At 49.5% G+C, this 20,408-nt stretch overlaps 1 protein-coding gene across 5 annotated transcripts in view; it reads left to right on the forward strand.

Moving 5' to 3' along the window:
* Nucleotides 1–13,186, forward strand: part of SIK2 (salt inducible kinase 2) — a 134,207-nt gene extending 121,021 nt beyond the window's left edge. For 2 of the 5 annotated variants that reach the window (XM_033434629.2, XM_049714076.1), the window contains 6 exons: nucleotides 2,966–3,206; nucleotides 3,680–3,964; nucleotides 4,110–4,273; nucleotides 5,040–5,150; nucleotides 5,881–5,972; nucleotides 6,685–13,186. In XM_033434629.2, the coding sequence (XP_033290520.1) occupies nucleotides 2,966–3,206; nucleotides 3,680–3,964; nucleotides 4,110–4,273; nucleotides 5,040–5,150; nucleotides 5,881–5,972; nucleotides 6,685–7,258 (1,467 nt within the window). In that variant the 3' untranslated portion in view covers nucleotides 7,259–13,186. The other 3 variants (XM_004273424.3, XM_033434633.2, XM_033434634.2) reach the window with 3 other exon arrangements.
* Nucleotides 13,187–20,408: the final 7,222 nt, after the last annotated feature.

A 20,408-nucleotide genomic window follows, 5' to 3' on the forward strand; every position in this document is an offset into this window, starting at 1 on the left:
AGGATAAATTTCTGGAACTGGGTTATCTAGTGCTTTTCTTCCTCACCTGGTTGTTTGTTTAATTTGCCTCAAGATGGTAAAAATGCTTTAAAAGAAAATGTTGTTGTTTTATTCTCATGCTTTAAAAATTTTTTGTTATAAAATAGCATTCTCTTTGGTCCAGAAATAATGTTAATATACACAGTGTTTTAGTTAATCCTCCCAAACAACTTTACTCCCATTTTACAAGTGAAGGAAAAAAAAAAGAGCTTTATAGAAGTTAACAACTTGCCTTAATAAGTGATGGAGCTGAGGTTTGAGCCTCTTCAATATATGCCAAACTTGCCAGGCACTTAGGATACAAATTAAATAAGGCACATTCCCAGCCTCCAAGCTCACTGGCTAGTACTATACGTTGGTCTACCATGTTAGTCAGCTCTTTAGAGGCTCCATCTCCAATATAGCCACACTGATGTTAGGGCTTCAATATATGAATCTAAGGGGAGATACAAACATTCAGTCCATAACAGTCTAGCAATCTCCTGTGCTAGAATCTTGTGTATGTAGTAAGCTCAGGGGTATTATCAATTAGTGGTGGGGTTTCTGAGAGGCTGACTCCTACATGTATGCTATCTACTGCATCTGAGATCTCTTATCAGAAGGGAAGTGATCTACTGAACTTTAAGGAAAGGCAAAAACACTGTGTTGGAAAATGTACGTTTTACCCACCCATATTGTATTTTGCAGTCTTAGAGTTTACAGTTAGCCTGGATTGTTTCCTAGAGCAAAAGATCTCATTTCTAGCAGCTTAGGTCACTGAGATAGATCAGCCCATGTTACAGTCACAAAATCCTAGAGTTTAATTTGTTATATCAAGTCCCTGGGTAAACTGGCAGGCAAAGGTGGCATGATTATCACCTGTTTCAGGAACTGATCTTAGAGATGGAAGTGTTCACACCTGTAAACTGAATGAGCTCTAGGGCAGCTTTCTGTTCATACCTCTTAACTGTGAAAGGGTCACCACAGCATTTTCTGCTTCAGTCATCACCAAGCATCATCTGAAAAACCAGATCATTGTCATCTACCTGTCCCAGGGTGAAACTGAATTCAGCAAACATTGTTAAATGAATGATAAAAATTCTTCTTGTAGTCTAGATGAGGAAATAAATTTATAAGCAGACAATTTAAGAAAAATCGTAAATTTGGGGGGACTGCAAGGTTTTTTGAGTACTCAGAAAAAAGTGGCCTTTCTCTACTAAGGAAAGAAAGGCATGGTTGTAAGGCGGTACTTGCAAAATATTTCTTGCAAGAAACATCTGACAAAATTTTGACATATGCTATAAAATGTAAAGATGCTCAGTAGATATTTACTTGATAACAGTCTTTTCTCTGTTGTTTTTTATTCATTTCCAAATCATCCTTGGCTAGTCTTAGAAAATTATGCTAGTAGACAGTCAAGGAACGTAGCGTAGAGTTATGAATGTTAAGTCCCCAAGCCACCATTCTTTCCTACAAGAAAACTTCCAAGTTTAGTTAAAAAGGGAACACTTATCTGGGGATGGTTGAAGGGGAGCATAATTGTTCCTGGCCAGATTTCAGAGTTTTTGTTTTCTGGTGCCATGGAGAAGATTGGTCTTAGTCTAGGAAGAAAGCATTTTCTACCCTTCCTTTTAAGTGGCCACTTGTCACTTTAAAACCCTGTAGTGCATTAGCTGCCTTATCCAAGTAACGGCTACAGCCCCAGAACAGATTTTATGGAATAACCATCCCCTCCCCCAAGCAAACAACGATCTGAGTCACCCAAGTCTCCCTCTCCAAATAAAGGGCCTCGCAGCGCCTTCAGATTGGTTGCCATAAGAGGAAAGTTTCCTGTGTCTGGCATAGCGATGTCCCACGTCACCTCTCACATACATGAGCCTCTCCTGCTTCCAAAAGAAACAATAGCGCTACCCGGTGTATTCCAGGTGAAAGTACTGCTGGGAGCTCAGTCTTTTGCCTGGCTGTTCCTGAGCAGCTATTCATAGGAGAAAACTGGATTGATTTCCATGGGGGGATAGATAAGGTAATGAGGTAAATAATTGCCTCCTCATTGGGGCTTTTACCAGCCAGAAGAACTCGCAACCACAGCTCCCCTTTGCGGGCTGTGTCTGCCCCCCCAAGGTGGTTTGCTTGGCAACTGCAGAGGAAGGCGACGCTCTCACTCAGGAGCTGTGCTGAGCTCATCCCGTGGGATAGGAAGCGCAGATACTGTGTGTGTTGCTGGAGCGGAGAGAATTCAGAGCGCTGCCGCTCGTTAACCTCTGCTGGAATTTGGGGCCTGTGAGTCATTTGTTATTCTATAATGGAAGGCTTTGGCTGTTTGCCATTTGAATTTTGTTTTCACTCCTTTTTGTGGTATGTCCGTCTTTAAAGAATTCTTTCTTCCATTCCTTAGGCACATAGAACCAACTAAAGACTAAATCCAATGTGCAGGTACTTAAATTATGCATATAGAAGTGTGTGTAGAGCCTTCCAGTATGTTTCGTGGTTGAACGTTAGAAGAATGCTGGTGACTACTCTTTTCTTATCTATCAGCCGTGCAGTTGGTTTTGTTTTCTTTTTACTAAATCTCATCTTCCCCCTCTTCATTTCCCTTATTTAAAAAAAAAAATAATAATTGGTAGGCCTCAAGCTAATAGACCCTATTCACCTGGAAACCACTAAAAAAAAGTGTTCATTGTAATCATGATGACTCAGAGAAACCTGGGAGGCAGTGCCAGTTTGGGTCATAATGGGCTTCTGTCTCTTAAGTGCTGCTGTTGGTTGACTTGCCTTAACTTCTAATCTACATGGTTGTCATTAGTAACCAATATGTACATTTTTAATATTTTACTTAATTTGTAATTGGCCAGAGGTCCTGACATTTTTGCCTTTGTGGATTCTTCAAGTGTCTCAGCAGAGCAGCGCCTGATAGCTCCTCTCACATCCCTGTCACACTGACATTTAGGTAAATGGCTGTCTCCTGGACCCTGTGCCTCCTGTCCTGGCGAGGAAGGGGTGCCAGTCACTGCCCAGCGACGTGATGGAGACCTCCATTGATGAAGGGCTGGAGACAGAAGGAGAGGCCGAGGAAGACCCCGGGCGGGCCCTGGGCGCCTTCCAGTCCACACGCGGCGGGCAGAGGCGGCACACTCTGTCGGAAGTGACCAATCAGCTGGCCGTGATGCCTGGTTCAGGTACGCTTTCCAGTAAGTGCCGGCCTGGGTCTTCCCGGCATCTTGAGTCTTCTCCAAGAAACAGGAATGATACCAACCAGCCCCTGGAATGTTGTCTATGTCTTGTTTCTTTGTGGACCACATGCAGCAGGAGTTAAGATTAGGCCTGCTCAGCAGCTCTCAGAGATTAAAATGAAACGTCTCTGAGTGGCCTCCCCTGACGCCCAGGATTCATCCGAGTGCGATGTGACTCATCGAGGCCTCTGGCTCTTTTGGAGTGGCCAAGATCTTATGGGTACAGGTTCTGGAGTGTCTTCACCACAGAATTCGAAGCTGATTAAATTGACATGTAAAAAAGTTCTGAAAAGATGTTTTGGTTAGAAATTAAGGACACTGTTGCTGTGGAAACTCAAGCTAGTTATGCTTTGTATCCCATGTTCCAAGAAGTTGCAATTGATTGGTGGTCATATTGGTGTTGTGTTTTGTTTTTGTCTTTTCTCTTGAAGGGAAAATTTTCTCCATGAGTGACAACCCCTCCCTTGACAGTGTGGACTCTGAGTATGATATGGGGTCTGTTCAGAGGGACCTGCACTTTCTTGAGGACAACCCTTCCCTTAAGGACATCATGTTAGCCAATCAGCCCTCACCCCGCATGACGTCTCCCTTCGTGAGCCTGAGACCTGCCAACCCCACCATGCAGGCTCTGAGCTCCCAGAAACGAGAGGCCCACAACAGGTCTCCAGTGAGCTTCAGAGAGGGCCGCCGGGCGTCAGACACTTCCCTCACCCAAGGTGACTGCCTGCCTTCTCTGCTGGCTCCTACAGCTCTTGTGTTGTAGGACTGGGTGGGGTTTGTTGCCATGTTGGTTTCATACCTCTGGTCACTGAAAGGCCTTGTGTTTTATTTAAACTGTTTGGTCGTTGTTCTTTCTTTCAGGAATTGTAGCATTTAGACAGCATCTTCAGAATCTGGCTAGAACCAAAGGAATCCTAGAGTTGAACAAAGTGCAGTTGCTCTATGAGCAGCTAGGATCAGAGGCAGACCCTAACCTGGCATCGCCTGCTCCTCAGCTCCAAGACCTGGGCAGCAGTTGCCCTCAGGTGCGTGCTCTGGGCCCTGCCCACAGTGGCTAGGTGAGAATAAGGCATCAGTTCGTCCTGATGGTGTGTCATTTCATTTAGAGGATTTACTCCAGTCCTGGAGCAAACAGGGTTCTTTTGGAAAGACCACAGCCTGAAGGCCTTCCTTGTTGCTGCCATCTGCCTGACAGGTTGGGTTAGACCCTTCCACGCTGGCCCAGGTGATCAGTACCACATGGAGGCTTGGATGCTGCCAAGCGATGCTCGGTTCATAGGGCAGATTTTATATGAATTATACCCCTTAAGAGTCTCCCTTGAACGCCCCTCCCTTCATGCGCACACACACAGAAAACAAATAACAGTACAAATGAGAAGCTTGTTGCCACTATTTTTGATGTGATATCACTTCACTAAATATTATAAGTGAATTATTTATGCTAAAAATACAAAAACTATTGCTGTTTACTTAATACATTTTATTTGAGCCCATTTTCAGTACATCAGGGATATTATAGCATTTGATGCCCACATGAAGGTAATAAGCTTCTGTTGACATCAGGGGCCTTTGCTCCAGTACTGACTAGGTAATCGTTTACTACAGGTAATGCATGTATACACTTTCTGCAAAGTGATTAACCCTCAGCCTACTAGTTACTGTAAAAGCATTGAGGGTCATGTCTTAACAGAGTTGGAGTTCCCCTTGGACATTTGCCAAGGTGCTTAAACTGAGATTTGAAACTTTCTCCCACGTGGGAAATTGAAAGTGTTTCCACCCCTTGCTCCTCAGGGGGAAGCTCCTCCTCAGCAGAAGAGCGTGTCTGCGCTCCCCGGCAGCGCGCACCCTCAGCTCTCCCAGCGGCACAGCCTAGAAGCCCAGTACCTGCAGCACAGACTCCAGGTGGGATCCTCCCCCTTGTTGCTCCAGCTCACTTTGTTCGTCCTGAATCTGCCTTTCTGCAAAGCAGGAACCTGTTTTGCTTGGTATTTTTTTAGGGCAGCTGCTTAATTCCTTTATAGGCAGGTGGGTCTGACTCTGCACTTGCAGTTTCTAGAAACATGTTCAGACTTAGCCTTATGCTCTGTCTTGGCAGCAGAAAAGGTCTGTCCTCAGACTCCAGGAAAGGGTACTGCCACTGAGCAGCAGGAAAGGGAACCCTGGTTTCTTTACTTCTATATTATGCCTCTTAGTGAATAATAAATAAAATGGAAATCTCGAGTCAGCAAAAAATGTACTATCAGCTCTCTATTGGTGCCCAAAAATCTTTAAAAATGATACAACATAGATCCCATAAAGAATGAATCATTTGTTCATTCAGCAGGTGCCGTGGCCTTTGCTATAGATCTAACTCCACTTTTCTCATTGTTTTTAGTCTCCATGAACCTCCCGGTCCTAGAGAACTTTTAGAGACAGAAAAGTGAAGCAGGTTAGAGCTGAGACAGCCCAGGCCTGCTGACCCAATGCTGCTGGGCCACAGGTTCTCCCAGGGTCTCAACGAGCAAGTGTCAGTCCCTGCATCCTGCGCAGATTCTGGAGGACTCACTTGGCTTCGTCCTCCAGGCAGAAGTACAGTCTAATGACTGCGTCCTAGATGACAACATGTCACGCTTGTATTTTTCTGCTCTTCCAGAAGCCCAGCCTTCTGTCAAAAGCCCAGAACACCTGTCAGCTTTATTGTAAAGAACCACCACGGAGCCTTGAACAGCAGCTGCAAGAACACAGGTGAGAGATGGTGGTTGGCCAAAGAAATCACTTTCTTTGTGGCAGACAAGCTGGGTATGTTGTCCTTTCCCCTAGTATTTGCCTCTACCAGGAAAACAGGTTTCAGTACGCTAACATGGATATTCCACTGTCCATGGACTATAAGCCTGTCAGGGAGTAGCAGCCTTAAGCATGCTTTGTTTTCTTTTTCTCCTAGTGTTTCCCCTTTGGGCTATGAATAGACCTAAGCTTTCAGGATCCGTGAGCTACTGCAGTTTAAGTGGGTTATACTGGAGAGAAGGCCTCCATCCTCCCTTGTAGTAATCCCGTGCCCCCAGGCCTCACTAGTAGAAACACCTTGGCCAAGGTAGAACTACCCTAATCCATCAACCTACAGACACCCACAGAGACCAAGGTGTCAACCCCGCTTCAAAACACTCCAGATGGGAAATCAGCCTCTTGTTTCATAGGGAGGAAAAAAGAGTCTTAGAGAAAAGGAATTCGTGTTCACTTGAGCACTGAGGGATCAGCCAGAATTGGGGAACAAAAAATAAGATTGGGTTTAAGAAACCAAACATGAATGGTTCCTACCCCCACTTTTTTTTTTTTTTTCTCCTGCCGTGGGAAAGAGAGAAGTGGGAGGACGGACACTAATGACTGATACTGGATTTACATTAAAATTGCCGTCACTGAAGAAGATTTAAAATTCTTTCTTTTGGTATTGCTAACTTAGACTCCAACAGAAGCGGCTCTTCCTCCAGAAACAGTCTCAGCTGCAGGCATATTTTAATCAGATGCAGATAGCAGAGAGCTCGTACCCACAGCCCCTTCCCCACCAGGAGACACCGCCGCCATCCCAGCAGCCGCCGCCCTTCAGCCTGACCCAGCCCCTGAGCCCCGTCCTGGAGCCTGCCTCGGAGCAAATGCAGTACAGCCCTTTCCTCAGCCAGTACCGGGAGATGGGGCTGCAGCCGCTGTCCGCCTCGCCAGGTCCCCGGGCTGCTCCCCCGCCACCGCCCCCGCAGCACTCAGGGGCCGCCCGGGCACCCTTACAGTTCTCCTATCAGACTTGCGAGCTGCCAGGCGCGGCCTCCCCCGAGCCAGACCGCCCCGGTCCCTGTCAGTACTCCCTGGATGGAGCCCAGCAGAGCGGCCTGGCGGCGCCGGGCTGTCCCAGGAGCTCAGGACTGCAGGAGGCCCCCTCCAGCTATGACCCTCTAGCGCTCTCGGAGTTCCCTGGACTCTTTGATTGTGAAATGCTGGAAGCCGTGGACCCACAGCACAGTGGCTACGTCCTGGTAAATTAACCTCAGCGTGGGAAGTGAGGCGGGTCAGGTGAAGAGAGTGTGTATTTCTATTTTTATTCCAGCCTTTTCAATTTAAAACTTATTTTCCCCCCCTCTCCCTGATGGGGAAAAAGTCAAGTCACCCAACTGGAATCAGAGGGCCTGGCCGGGTGGATATTGCTTCCTCATGGCTCCGTCCCACCATGGGTTTCTGTGGCAAGTGCTGGAACATAGTTGTAGGCTGCAGCTCATGCCCTTAGGTCAAGTGGAGCAAGCTCTCATCAGAGCCACCAACAAAAGTTTTATAAGAAGAAGACATCCAGACCTAGGTTTTACACAGAACTACATCAGTTCATTATCGAGGGAAACCTTGGTGAAAGCAGGAAAAAATGTGTGCCGTTACGTATAGGCAAAAAAAAAAAGGCAATACATTTCTCACTGAAACCAAGCAACAGCATGTTCCTTAAAGGCAAATCAAGAATACATGATGAAATTTGATGCACAGGAAATAAAAGAAAGTTGTACTTTGTCAGTGAATCATAAGTTCTAAGCTGCTGATGCAAGTTGTCCCCGAGATCACTGCCAAGCGGTAAGAGCGTGAGCTTTGTTTCAGGGCCCACTGAGTAACAGCGGGTACTGACCCCTGAGACTGGCAGTCACCTCCATCTGAGAATAGGTGACACACCTCTTCAGAAGGTGCCCTGGGTCACAGTGTCCTCAGAGCTCCAAAGATGTCGCCTGTGGAACCAAGAGATGCACCGCAGTGGAGACCAGGGGCAGGAAACTCAAGAAACCGTCAAGAACAGCAGCCCTGGGCCAGGGAAGACGGGCGCTTCCTGCACAGTCTTCTGTGGAGACTTCTGGTTTGGGGCAGTTGGTCTTTAGAGGAATTAGCGTCTCTTTTAAAATGTAATAACTACTTTGACTTTACACTAGATGTTGCTAGTCATTTATTGAGCTTTGTATATTTGGACAGTTTCATATAGGGCTTAGAAATTTTAAGGATGAGAAAAATGAACTTTTATCTCCCATGTGAAGTGGTAGTGCTGTGCCTTTTCCCCCCCAGATCATGCTTTAATGATTTCTTTTCTGTAGAAACCAACAGTTTTCCATTTATGTCGATGCTAAATCCAAAGTCACTTCAGAGTTTGTTTTCCACCATGTGGGAATCACATCCTTAATTTCCTTAGAGTTTTGACTTGCAATGAAATGTTCAAGTATTACAGCAATATTCAAAAGACCACAGAGGTGTTAACCATTGAAGCAGATCATCTGCCAACCACAGTGTATATTATTAACCCTTACGATCCAGTCATCAGAATAAGTAACAAAGATGCTACGGCTAGTTGACTGTGTACTTAGAAGTAAGGAGTAATCTGTCATTTGGACAGTAACATCCAAGTGTTACAAATTCAGTGTTATTTACAAAGACTATGTTTCTGTCCTTTAGAATGGCTTGTCCTATCAGCAGATGAATGCGTTAAGCACAAAGCATCTTCCTTAAAGCACAAAGAAGAGAGATACTACACTGATGCTGCATCTAGAAAACACCTTTAAGTTGCCTTTCCTCTTTGTAGTACGTGTCCACGCAGGTGGGGAGAAACATGGAAGGTCTAGGAGTTCTGTCCTGGCTCCTCTTGGTGCCAGGACGCTCCACAGAGGCCCTCTGCTTGGGGTTGGCCTCTGGGTGTGAGCAAGGGAGGGTGGTGTGGAGGACGCATTTTTGTGATTTGACAACACGCAGTGAAAACCCAGGAAGAAGGAATTAGGTTCCTTCTACGGATTGTTTGTTCCTCCTCATGCTTAAGATTGATGATTTCGTGAAATAGACACCATCATTTCATTTAAGAGATCCTTTCATTAAGATCTCTAACCTGTTTTAAGTCTTTGCAAAATAAGGCAGTTATAAAACAGGGCTTGATTTGTTTAGACAGAAGGATGTTTTCCCAAAATGTTCTACAGAAGCGCTATAATATTTATGAAATTAAAATGCCTTCCAGATTGAAAACGGGGGCCGCTCATTTCAGAGTCCCCGGAATGGCAGAGTCACAGATCGGCATAGATGCCTGCCCCCCACAGGGCCATGAGCCACTGAGCCCAGGAAAGCCGGGAGCTACGGCAGGACGACTGGGCTGACAGATGAGGCGGGAGAGGCCCCAGAGGTAGACACTGGGGAGCACCCAGCCGTGGCGGGTCTGTTCAGACCGACGACAGCAGGGTGAATAGCGTGACCCATCCTGCTGGACTATGTTGTAAGCTCCTGTTTGCTTTTCTCATTTATTTCAAGCAGAAATCAATAAATTCCATAACAATCTGTATTTGCTGAAACGTAAGCTGGCGAGAGGAGACTGGTGCCATCCGTCAGTCAGGTGTTTTCCCAGCCCCGTCTGACCATCGCCGTTGCTCTGTCCCCCGACTAGTGAGCGACCTATGTGAGCCTCCAAGCAGTTTTCTCTTCACAGATACTAAAGTAACACTACGAAGGCTTAGTACTAGAGGTACTTTGAAATCATGACTTTCTTTCCAGTCTGTTTCACATTAGCAGTGTGTACACTACTGTATAATAACCATTAGCTTTATTATCTTGTAAACCAGGCTCCTCTGAAGAGACTTTGGTGAGATGAACGTGAGGTAAAAATTTCATTCAGCAAAAAGTGCAATAGGTGTGGTACTCTATTTTTTGTTTATGCTTTTTTTTTTTTTTTTTAAATCCAGGGGTATTAGTCTCTGCTTTGGGGAAAATGCACTAGCTCTGCAATTTCCAGTTGGGCGAGTGTGTCTCTAGTATTTACATGCCGCTGATATGCTGGTCCCTGTAAGGCAAACAGCACGTCAGCGCAGCAGAGAGGGTGGATGTTCCACTTGAAACTGGTGAGCTGCGCTGACTGTCCCCTGCCGCCTCTGCCCCGCCCAGGCCTGCCCCGCCCTCTTGCTGCCCTGGGAACACAGAGGAGGACCCTCCAATCTGCACGTAAGGGGAAGCATCTGGGGCCCATCAAGGAGGACTGGGAGATGGCACTCTAGGACTCCTGCCTTTCTGCATCCAACTTTGCCTCCGAGGAAAGAGAAAGTCAGAGTCGCTTTTTCCTCAGAGCGTTGAAGCGGTATCCCAAGTCAGTCAGGCAGGACTGCAGGAGCCCGCGATCGGGACCAAAGGCAGCTCTCACCTCAGAGTAGTGGGGGGCCTGTGCCCTTATGGGGAGGGAGGGGACCGCCTGGTGTGAATGTCGCCCCCCACCGACGACAGACCTCTGCAGAAGGGACTCGCGGTGGCACTGGCCTCTTCCTCTCTGCCCGAAAGGGGGCTTCTCAGAGAAATGAGTTCTACCTAATTGTTAGAGTTGCGAAGAAGGGTGTGTTCACAGCCCAAGAGTGACTGGCTGGCCAACCAGAAATTAAAGAAAGGTGAGAAGCGGCAGCCTCCCCTCTGGCTGGTCGGGGGTCCAGGCGCACGGTGGTCAGAACAGCCCCTGCTCAGGTGCGGGCGGTTCACACACGTGGACCTGAGGAAATGAATGGTTTCCTTTGCAGGGTCCTCCCAGCTGTGGTCAGGCCCCAGGTAAATACTGGCTTCTGTGTTGGGCTCAGGATTTCTAGCCCTGGATTACATTTAAAAGCCTGTATCAGCAGTTACACTTAAGCTCCCTGTTGGCTTAAGGAAAATCTCACTCTAGATAATTGTTCACGTTCGTCCTCCTTTGAGACAATTCGTAGGGTCCTTGGACGACACTGGTCCCAGTGAACAGTTGCAGAACCCCTGTGCCGGGGCTCACCTTGGCTGCATGTGTACCCCTAAACTGGACTGCCTCAACTGCCTCCTTGGAAGCCACCGAGCCGCTCAGTCTCTTTGTGCCTAGACATCAAAGGTAAAAACTGGAGAACAGGTAGTAAGTTGGAGTCATCGTATAGGCAGGGAGCTTTGATCGTTTTGTTGCTTCTGGAAATTTTTCCAGAACTTATCTTCAGAGTGATGTGTGGAAGACAAGAGCAGTATCATCTGCCTCTCTTTCTAAGCTGGACAAAACAAATGATAACAAATTTATGTATCCCTTCTGACAGGTTCGCTGGTTTGGTCCTCCCTGGCGTGTGGTCCCAGGGAAGAGACTAATTACAGAGCTCTTTGTGTCTGTCAGCCTGCAGCCCCCGGAAGGCACGAGATGACCTCAGGCTGGCCTTCCACAGCCCCTCTTGGACCCCGAGTCCCTGGTCTCACAGTGCCCCTCACATCTTTGTTTCACCATTTTTCCCCGTGAAGGTAGCCTGGCTGATTACAGAAGACTCGCAGCCGCCCTAGCTATACCACCATCTTGTCCACATCTGGGCAGATTTCAACACATTTGGCAGAATGGGGCACCTACTGTTGTAGAGATTGAGAAATAGGCAGCAGCACAGCCCGCAGCCAGTGATAGGTTTGATGGTTCCTGCCCAAGCGCTCAGCTTGTCTGTCCAAAAGGAGCAGTAGCTTCTGTCTGTACATCAATTTACCAGGCACTTTCACGAGTAATCTTTTCTAATGCTCACAACAGTACTATGAAGTTAGTTGAGCAAATAGGCCTCATTTTTTACGGCTGGGTAAACCAAAGCTCTGGGAAGGCTATGTGACTTGTCCAAGCCACAGAGCTCGTGAGCGGAGGAGGCGGGACGGGCTTTTGGGTGCTCTGGCTTCTCAATCCACGCTCTTCCCTCCTGGGTAGCAGCTGACTCTTCTCATGAGCAAACAGCTGTATAAACAAAGCCCCCACCTTGGTTAAGCACTGGGTGAATGTGACATTGTCCCCGAAACCTTACTCCCACTTGACAGCCGCCTGGCTTTGGGGGAAGTGTTGCCCTCCAGGTAACAACTGTAGTTGTCCAGGTGGCCCTGCATGAACAAGGCCAAGGGAGACACAGGCCCCGCAGATCGCCATCTTTCCAGCGTCCCATTAACTACAGAAGTTCGGGTTCACATCACAGATGTCTCATTTCTCCACCTCACACAATACAGTAACCTCCTGAAAAAGTATATGACGGGACACACCCTTTCTTGATCGCCAAGGGGCCAAATTGCACTGCTTTGACTCACCATCGCAGACCAACAGACTCAACCCCAGGAAAGGGTGTCGCTCAGAAAAGAATCAGGAACTCAGCCCAGTCCTGAGGAGGGGGATAAAGTATCATCTTTACAGTTAAGACCCGTCAAGTAGAAGTGCTGATCAAGTACTTTTAGGGTTAAAAAAATAACATACTTTGAATACTTTTGTCTTCAGAGGCAAAGTGGGTGGGTTAGGGAGGAGCTTTAAAAATAGAAGTACAAAATAACATCCTGGAAAAATATGACCCCAGATTGGAATAATGTTATATTAGCAAATACAGATAACAGGGACTTGCCACTGGCTGTGTGATGCCTATCTGTGCAAGATTTGCTCAATCAAGGAAATACACGTGGTGATGCTGTCCCACTACTGATGGCGAGAGAAATCTGCCTCCACCAAAATCTCTGAAGGAAAAAGAACCAGAGTGAAAAGGAGGTTTGCTTCTCTTTGGGGATTGCAATTTAGGAAGTAAAATTGATACAGAGATATTTGCACTTTGTAGAAAGGGCAAGATTATTTGCTTATTTCTGAAGGGAGGAGGGTGGTCTTTGCTGGATGTTTGGTTTGTGAAAGAGTTACTTTTGATTAAATTAATCTAATTGTAGTTATTTTTTCTGTGTGCTTTTTTTTTTTAATTACTAAGAAAATGGTGAGTTCAATAGCTTTGGTATTTTGAGTGCAAATCATAATAGCTCCAATGTGAAAAAAATCAAAATGTAACCTGTCACTCAATGTTAGAAAATTGCTTTAAAATGCAGTTTAATAAATGATCTTTGTATCAAACGTAATTTAAATGGGGTACTTTTCTGCAAGGAAAATGTACTGTTTTTACGTTTCCAAACCTCTTGAATTAAAATAAAAACAACTTGTTTTCTAAGAGCCTGGGTGATATGAATGTCAGGTGGATGAGATAGGGCCTTTCCCTCATCAGGCCTGGGGTGGAATTTTGAAAAGTATGGAAGGTGGCTGTGTTCCCTGAGCTCTGGTGCTCGTTTCAGGCTGCAGAAAAGGACAGTGGATAATATGTTCTCATTGACGTCAGCAGGGTAAATAATACCTTGCTCTGAAATCGCCGGAGTACACGGTAGCTGCTGAGAACGCTGACAGAAGCACGGCTAACCGCACTCTGCACATGGACAAGGCCCGGGCTGCCTGGGGCTCCTGGACTTTCAGAGACGGAGCCGGGCAAGGACCTCTGAAGCAGCAGGAGGGGGGCAGGGGCCTCGGGCTCACCTATGACAAGCTGCAGGGCGAAGGGAGGGAATGGGGGCCCAGCCAGACGTTGGCACTTACAATGGCACATCTTCCGTGCAAAAGGGTTCAACGCTGCGCGTGCACACACACGCGCGCACACACTGCGGTCCCCCTCCGAGAGACAGGAGCCAGCTCAGTGCCCTCGGGTGCTGGAGAATCCGTTTGCTGAGGCATTTGGGGCACTCTCATACATTCGAGACTTGTTTTAGTGCCAGACCCTGAGTGAAAGGGCGCTATTAAGTCCTACTTTCTGGGGACTTCCCTGGCAGTCCAGCGCTTAAGACTCCACGCCTCCACTGCAGGGGGCACAGGTTCCATCCTTGGTCGGGGAACTAAGATCCTGCAGTCCGAGTGGTGCGGCCAAAAAAAAAAAAAAAAAAATCCTACTTTCTGGCAGCAAGTTTAGGCTTTGGTTTCACTCAGACCATTGCAGTTGAGCCCGTGCTATAGAACTGAGACAGCGTCCAAACTGAGGGACCATCCACTGGCCCTGGTGGGAGTGGAAGACCCGGGGGAGACGGCCAAGGGCAGGAAGAGAGCGGAGCCCTCCCCACTGACTTGCCCTGCTGCCTCGGCTCCGCTTGCCTCAGGCGCTCAGTCCTGCCCCGAACGGCTGTCGTCTGTGTTTGCAACCGAGACTTCAGTAACACTGCGTTTCAATTGCTTTTTCTTTTCTTTAAAGGAAAACACTTTCAGTAAGGATGTTTTACAAACTTTCCCCTTTCCCACCAAGTTTCTCCATCATTTTGATTTTGTGTTGCCAAAAACAACCCCCCGTGTCCAGGGTACAGGCAAAAATAACAGACCTGCCTGCAGAGACCAGCCAGAACTTTAGCAGCCGGTCAAGCCCTTGACCTTCACGTTGTGCAGAACATCTTTCGGTCTGTGGCCTTCGTGAGCCAAAGGCTCAGTGCAAGGGACCAGGGCGACCTGAGCTCCAGATCCAGAGCCTCGGCCCAGCTGGGCTGGGGTCTAGAGCTTGTCAGCTGTGCCCACACCTCCAAGGTGATGCCGTGTCTGCAGTCACCAGAGCCCAGCTCCATCGCCGCCAGTCAGGGCCCCACCCAAGGTTCTGTTGTTGGCCCGTCTGCTCCTTTCCACCCCACTAGTTCTTAAGTTGAGGTTTCACAGATCCCTTCAACATGCTGATGAAAGCTTTGGATCCTTTTCCTAGGAAACATACGTACACAGACGTACAACTTTAGACAGATAATTTCAGGGGAGGAGTTGGTTCCTGGACCCCCTAAGGCCCATTCACGGGGTTAGAGGGGTTTCTAACCCCTGACTCAAGATTAGCAACTCGGTCTGCAACCCCTCGCGCTCTCCAGAGTTACTGTTCTGGTAGGGCCCTCCCTGCTGAGCGTTCCCATCCCTCCCTGGGTGGATCCAGGTAGGAAGAGAGCCCCCTGCTCTGCCTGCAGCCCCAGAGCACCATGGGAGGAAGTTCTGGGCTTTGTGCACTACTAAATCCTGGGTGCCACATAGCTACAAAATAAATGTCACCTGCACAGGGTACAGCCGCTCTGCCCTCATTTTGGCCCCAGTGATGTCACTTCAAATACATGATAAGGCAGTACACCTGAAACTAACACAACATTGTAAATCAACTATACTCCAATAAAAATTTTTTAAATTTTAAAAAAGAAAAGAAATGACAAGGCGGAGGAGCTCTGGAGGGATGGAATATTGCCCGTGGCCCATACTTTACAGTGTCCCCTTGGGAGACAGATGTGGGTCTTGACTGAAGTGAAGGGGTTGGACCCTCACCTCAGACACTAGCCATCACTGGCAAATCACTGAGGCCAAACCCAAAAGCCCGGTCAGGCAGAGTGCGGAGCTTGCTCTGTGCCTCCAGCCGTTCGACTAAGGAGCCTTCCTGCTATAGATGTCCCAATCTGCTGGTGCAGCTGAATTCCTCTGGACCCATAGTTGCAAATACATTGATGGGGAGCATTGATAGCTGCCTTTGTATAAATTTCTAAGGGACTTTCCCAAGCGCATTGACTCAGAGCTGGTCTGAAGCCGAGGTGAAGCAGGTGCAGGGCTGAGCCCCCAGGTGAGGAACCCGGATGAGAAAGCACACTGCCCATGGGAAGTGGACTCCCCCTGCAGCTGGGTCCCCAAGAGCTGGCTGGGCAGAGAGCTCAGAAAATCTGGGCCCAGAAGAAAGAGATATCGGGGATCTGGCCTCTCGGAGGGAGAAGCCGTCGCTCTCCCTGTCAGGCAGGCTTTGAGAGCTTCTGACTCCATCGCTCTCTTCACTCCCTGAATGGGATCTGAGATATGAAAAGGGGGCCTGACTGGGAACCCTGACCCTCAGGAGTGAGTGCATCACCACCACGCCAGGGCCACCCACAGAGTTGGGGGGTGGAACACAACTGAACTGAGGGAAAGCCCCCAAGGCCTTTCCTAGGAGCGTGCCACGCTGCGGGGTCCCGAGTTCACAGCCGAAACGACTCCAGTCTGGGGCCCACTAGAACTGCCCTCTGGTCACCAGAGAAGCCCAAATGTTTAGTAGGGTCCCTGTGCCAGCCAAGAGAGGGTCAAAGGGCAGCCAGGCAGTTGGAGCAGCCCCCGGGGACGAAAGGGCTGGGCAAGGAGGGCCTGGCCAGGAGCAAGTTTGGGAGAACAGAGCCTAGCTTCCCCGGCCCACCCCCTGGAGCACCACTCTGGCCAGAAAGGCCCTCCAGGTAGGGTGGAGGCTACCCATTCTCTGCCAGGGACAGCCCGGGAGGCAGCAGAGAACCTCTGGCTGAGTCCTCGGCCCCTGGCACCACTCCCAGCCCTGCCACTAACCTGGGCAAATCATTGCAAAAGCCCGTTATCCCAGCGGTAACTTGGGAACATAGACTAGCTGAGTTAACCACAGCTCTACTGCAAGGTTCGGACGCAGCCTGGCCTAGCACGGCCTCCAACAAGAAAGCACTCAGCAGACCCCCAGCTCCCTTTAATGACTTGTCACAGTATCGCACCTCTCCGTGTCTTGTTCTCATTTAACTCGAGCACCCCAACACTGGACACAGAAAATGGTCGCTTGAAGCCTGCAAAATCCCGTCACAGACTTAAGGGTGGATGCCCTATTCTGAGCACCTGCTCCAGGTTAAGAACCAAGAACTTTGCCCACTGAAAACTCTTCGTTTTCAGTGATGAATTCTGGGCAGCACCAGCCGTGGGTACCACAGAGGAAGGAACATCCATGAGAATCCATGTCCCACCTAGGAGGCCTTTTTCATCCATCTCCCAACTTTTAAGGCCAAGCTCCTGGAGAGAGAAGGGCTGGAGAGCCTGGGTATCTTTCTCTGCAGAGACAGCTGCTTGCTCCCCAGCCGCCAGAGAGGAGAAGGTGCCAAGAGAAGGCAGAGCCTGAGGACACTGCGCCACTGGCCCTGGGAGCGGTCCGCTGCCGACCTCCCTGACACTGATCTCTGTGATCAGTCCTCAGCTGGATTGGACGCAGGCCTCCTGTAGTCTTTCTGGGCTTAAGAGAACTAATCCTGCAACCCTGAGGTTGGCCCTTCCTTAAGGAGCTCTTAGCCTTTAGGCACCCACAGCCAAGCTCCTTCGAACCGCCCTGGAGACCCTCAGGCAGCCCTAGGCTCCCCTAACCTGCCCTCGGGAGAGAAAGGACAGGACAGCAGCCCCTCCGCCCGCGGGAAGCTGGCTCCGAAGGCGAGACTTCTGTGCTGCAGGACAGTCCCCCACCTCGGGCTAGCAGGACTTCTGGTTCACCAGTTCTTGTTTAGAACACAGGAGAGCCAGGTGCCAGGAGTCAGAGGCCAGAGATCCTAGGGGCCCAAATGACTGAGTTCCGGGAAAATAAGGAAAACTGGAAAAACCAGAAGTAGAAACAATGGTAAAAGGAGCAAGGAGTGCAGAAGGTGCAATCTCAGCGGAGACTGGGGGCACGGGGGCCGGGCTCCAGCCAGTGTCTGTGCGGGACAGGCTGTCAGGACAGAGAGAAGAGGAAGAGGAGGGCAGATTGGCACATCGGTGCCTGCAAGCGTCATTTATGATGCTTCTCTCGATCTGAGTCTCCGAACCCGGGCTCAGCATGGAGCCTGACTGTCCCTCGCAGCTGCTCCTTCCTGCAATAACAAGACTGACATCACTGTTGTCAGGGAAATGGTGTTTTGATTAAAATCATGTGACAGCTACTTCGTGATTCAATAAACAAATCCTCTGTTAACCCTCGCCTGACAGAGGCCCGTCAGCAGCTCTGTCATCAGAGAGCAGCCCTCGGACCGTCCACGAGGGCAGTCCCGCTGGCTCAGAGGGAAGGCCACCGTCCGCCGCCAGGAAGGAGCTGCCGAGCTGACCCAGGGTGGGCAGGGAGCACGAGGCTGCCGCACTGCTCCCTGCACGAGGCGGGGGCCACAGGCAACATCCAGAGCACAGACGGCTCCGCAGACAACAAGGGCCAGTCTGGGAGGAACCAAGTAGACACCCTTCGTCAAAGGAACTGGCTCTCACCCCTTGGGGTCATTCCCTCTTGGACTAAGGGGCAGGCCAGAGCCCTGGGATGTCAAATGGCTCCCACGGGGCCCAGAGGCCAGTGGACTTTGGAGGCAGTTCCCAGGGCTCTCGGGACCCTCTGACCCCATCGGGGCAGATGGGTGAATTTGCTATGGGCCACGGACAGTGAGTGAGTGAGGGGTTAAGAACGATTTCTGGTTTGCAGTTGGATGACTTCCTGGATCACTCACTTGGCTGCTGGCCCCTGACACGCAGGGCTCTGCCTGGCAACAGTCAACTCCCTTTCATCTCACCCTCGAGTCCTTTTCCTTAAGTGAAACAAACGCGGGGAAGGCTCCCTGAGTCATGGGGCAGGGGATTTTTCTGGGTTAAGTGATCTGCAACCTCAGAGGCCTAACAGTGCCTCTTGCCTCCGTTGCTGGAAAAGACGTCCAAGTAGACACGACAGGGTTGGGGGGAGTTTCTTGACCAGCTGAGAAACAGAGCTGCCAGCACCTACCACACTGCTGCGAGGATTCAGTGAGGTTTTGCCAGGTGCCTGACAAGATGCCTGCACAGTTACCAAGGCTCGAGGCTCGAGGAACAGCAGCTAATACTGTTTCCCCAGTTTGTGGCCATCAGGGGCCGCCTAGAGACCTGGCAAGTCTGCCACAGAGGGGTCGCCTCAACTATTCCACTTGCAGATCAAAGGCAAACCGTGCATTTAATGGTATGGCCAGTTGACCCTGAGTGTGTAGGAAAACATAACTCCTTTCTTCCCAAGGAAGTCTGTGGCTTAGGTCTAAAAAGTTGTGACTATTATGCCTACTCTTTCGGCCACGGTCTCTTCTCTGAGGCCAAGTTCAGTGAAACAGAGGTACGGACAAAAGGGCCCAGGGCTGCTGAGGCTGTAAGCAGCACTGTCACCTCGGCACTTCCTCCCGCGGGGCAGCCACTGCAGGAACAGCCGGGAGCTGCCGGCCCTGGGAGAACAGTGCACAGCGCGGCAGGGAGGGGAGAACATTCTGAGATGAAAGACTACAGTTCAGGGCCTGGACAATAGCACAAGGTTCGCATGGCCCCAGTTCACAGAAAATGAAGGAAAAGCCATAAAGATTTATAAGACAAACTTTTTTTTTAAACATCTTTATTGGAGTATAATTGCTTTACAATGGTGTGTTAGTTTCTGCTTCATAACAAAGTGAATCAGTTATACATATACATATGTTCCCATATCTCCTCCCTCTTGCGTCTCCCTCCCTCCCACCCTCCCTACCCCACCCCTCTGGGTGGTCACAAACCACCTAGCTGATCTCCCTGCGCTATGCGGCTGCTTCCCACTAGCTATCTATTTTACGTTTGGTAGTGTATATGTCCATGCCACTCTCTCACTTTGTCCCAGCTTACCCTTCCCCCTCCCCATATCCTCAACTCCATTCTCTAGTAGGTCTGTATCTTTATTCCCATCGTTAGAAGCTTCACCAAGCAAACCCACTGGAGTGGGTGCGAAAATACCATTATCTTCCAAATAAACTAAATGCAGCCTGACATCAGCTCAGGGCAGCCAGACCCTCTGTGCTGTTCTTCTGAACATATCTGTAGGTCATAAATCACCCTCCTAACAAACAGCCCCAGGGCAGTGGCTGGCACCAACTTTGCCGAACTTGAACTTTGGCATACCTCCTCCAGAGGGGCGTCAAGTGGGGCCTGTAAAACGTTCGGACTCTTACCCAGTAAAATTGACAGAAGTGGTTTTTTCCTTGAATGGAAGTGACCACCTGAGAGGAACTGTAGCAAATGAGAACTGTCTATTCTGTGAGGTGAGTGGGAACAGCAACTCTTCAGCCAACCACCTCTGTCCTCTGCATGGGGGCAGAGCCACACGAGTGACAGAGCGCTGGCAAGCCCACCCCACCCCTCAGAAAGCATTCCCAGAAGGAAGGACAAGAAGCAGGGCAACAGGCTTTAAAAATACACTCCCGTGGCCCTCAAAACGTGACCGTCCCCTCAGGGAGCGAGGTAAAGATCTGGCTTCACTGCCTTGCTGGCTGCCCTCTACCCACACCTCGGCCCAGGCAAGGAAGGGAAGGACTCAGGCCAGGAGTGTCTGCAGCACTTACCTTCCCAGTGTCCTCTCTGGGTCTCAGGAAGTGGTTCTTGTCAGCCCCAGGGGTGCTGGGCTCTCCACTGTCCTTCACAGGAAAATCTAGCTTCCTCAGCCTTTGGGCCACCACTAGAGACACAGACAGCGGACTGTAACTGTCCCAACCAGGCCACATCCCCCTAAGCCCACCTGCGATGCCTCAGGTGTTCCAACCCTGCAGTGGGGAAGCACGTGGGTCTCTGTGCAGAGAGCTGGTTCACCCCAGGACCTCACTGAAGGCGCCTTTTCC

The sequence above is a fragment of the Orcinus orca genome, chromosome 8 (assembly GCF_937001465.1).
Source record: "Orcinus orca chromosome 8, mOrcOrc1.1, whole genome shotgun sequence".
Taxonomy (NCBI): Eukaryota; Metazoa; Chordata; class Mammalia; order Artiodactyla; family Delphinidae; genus Orcinus; species Orcinus orca.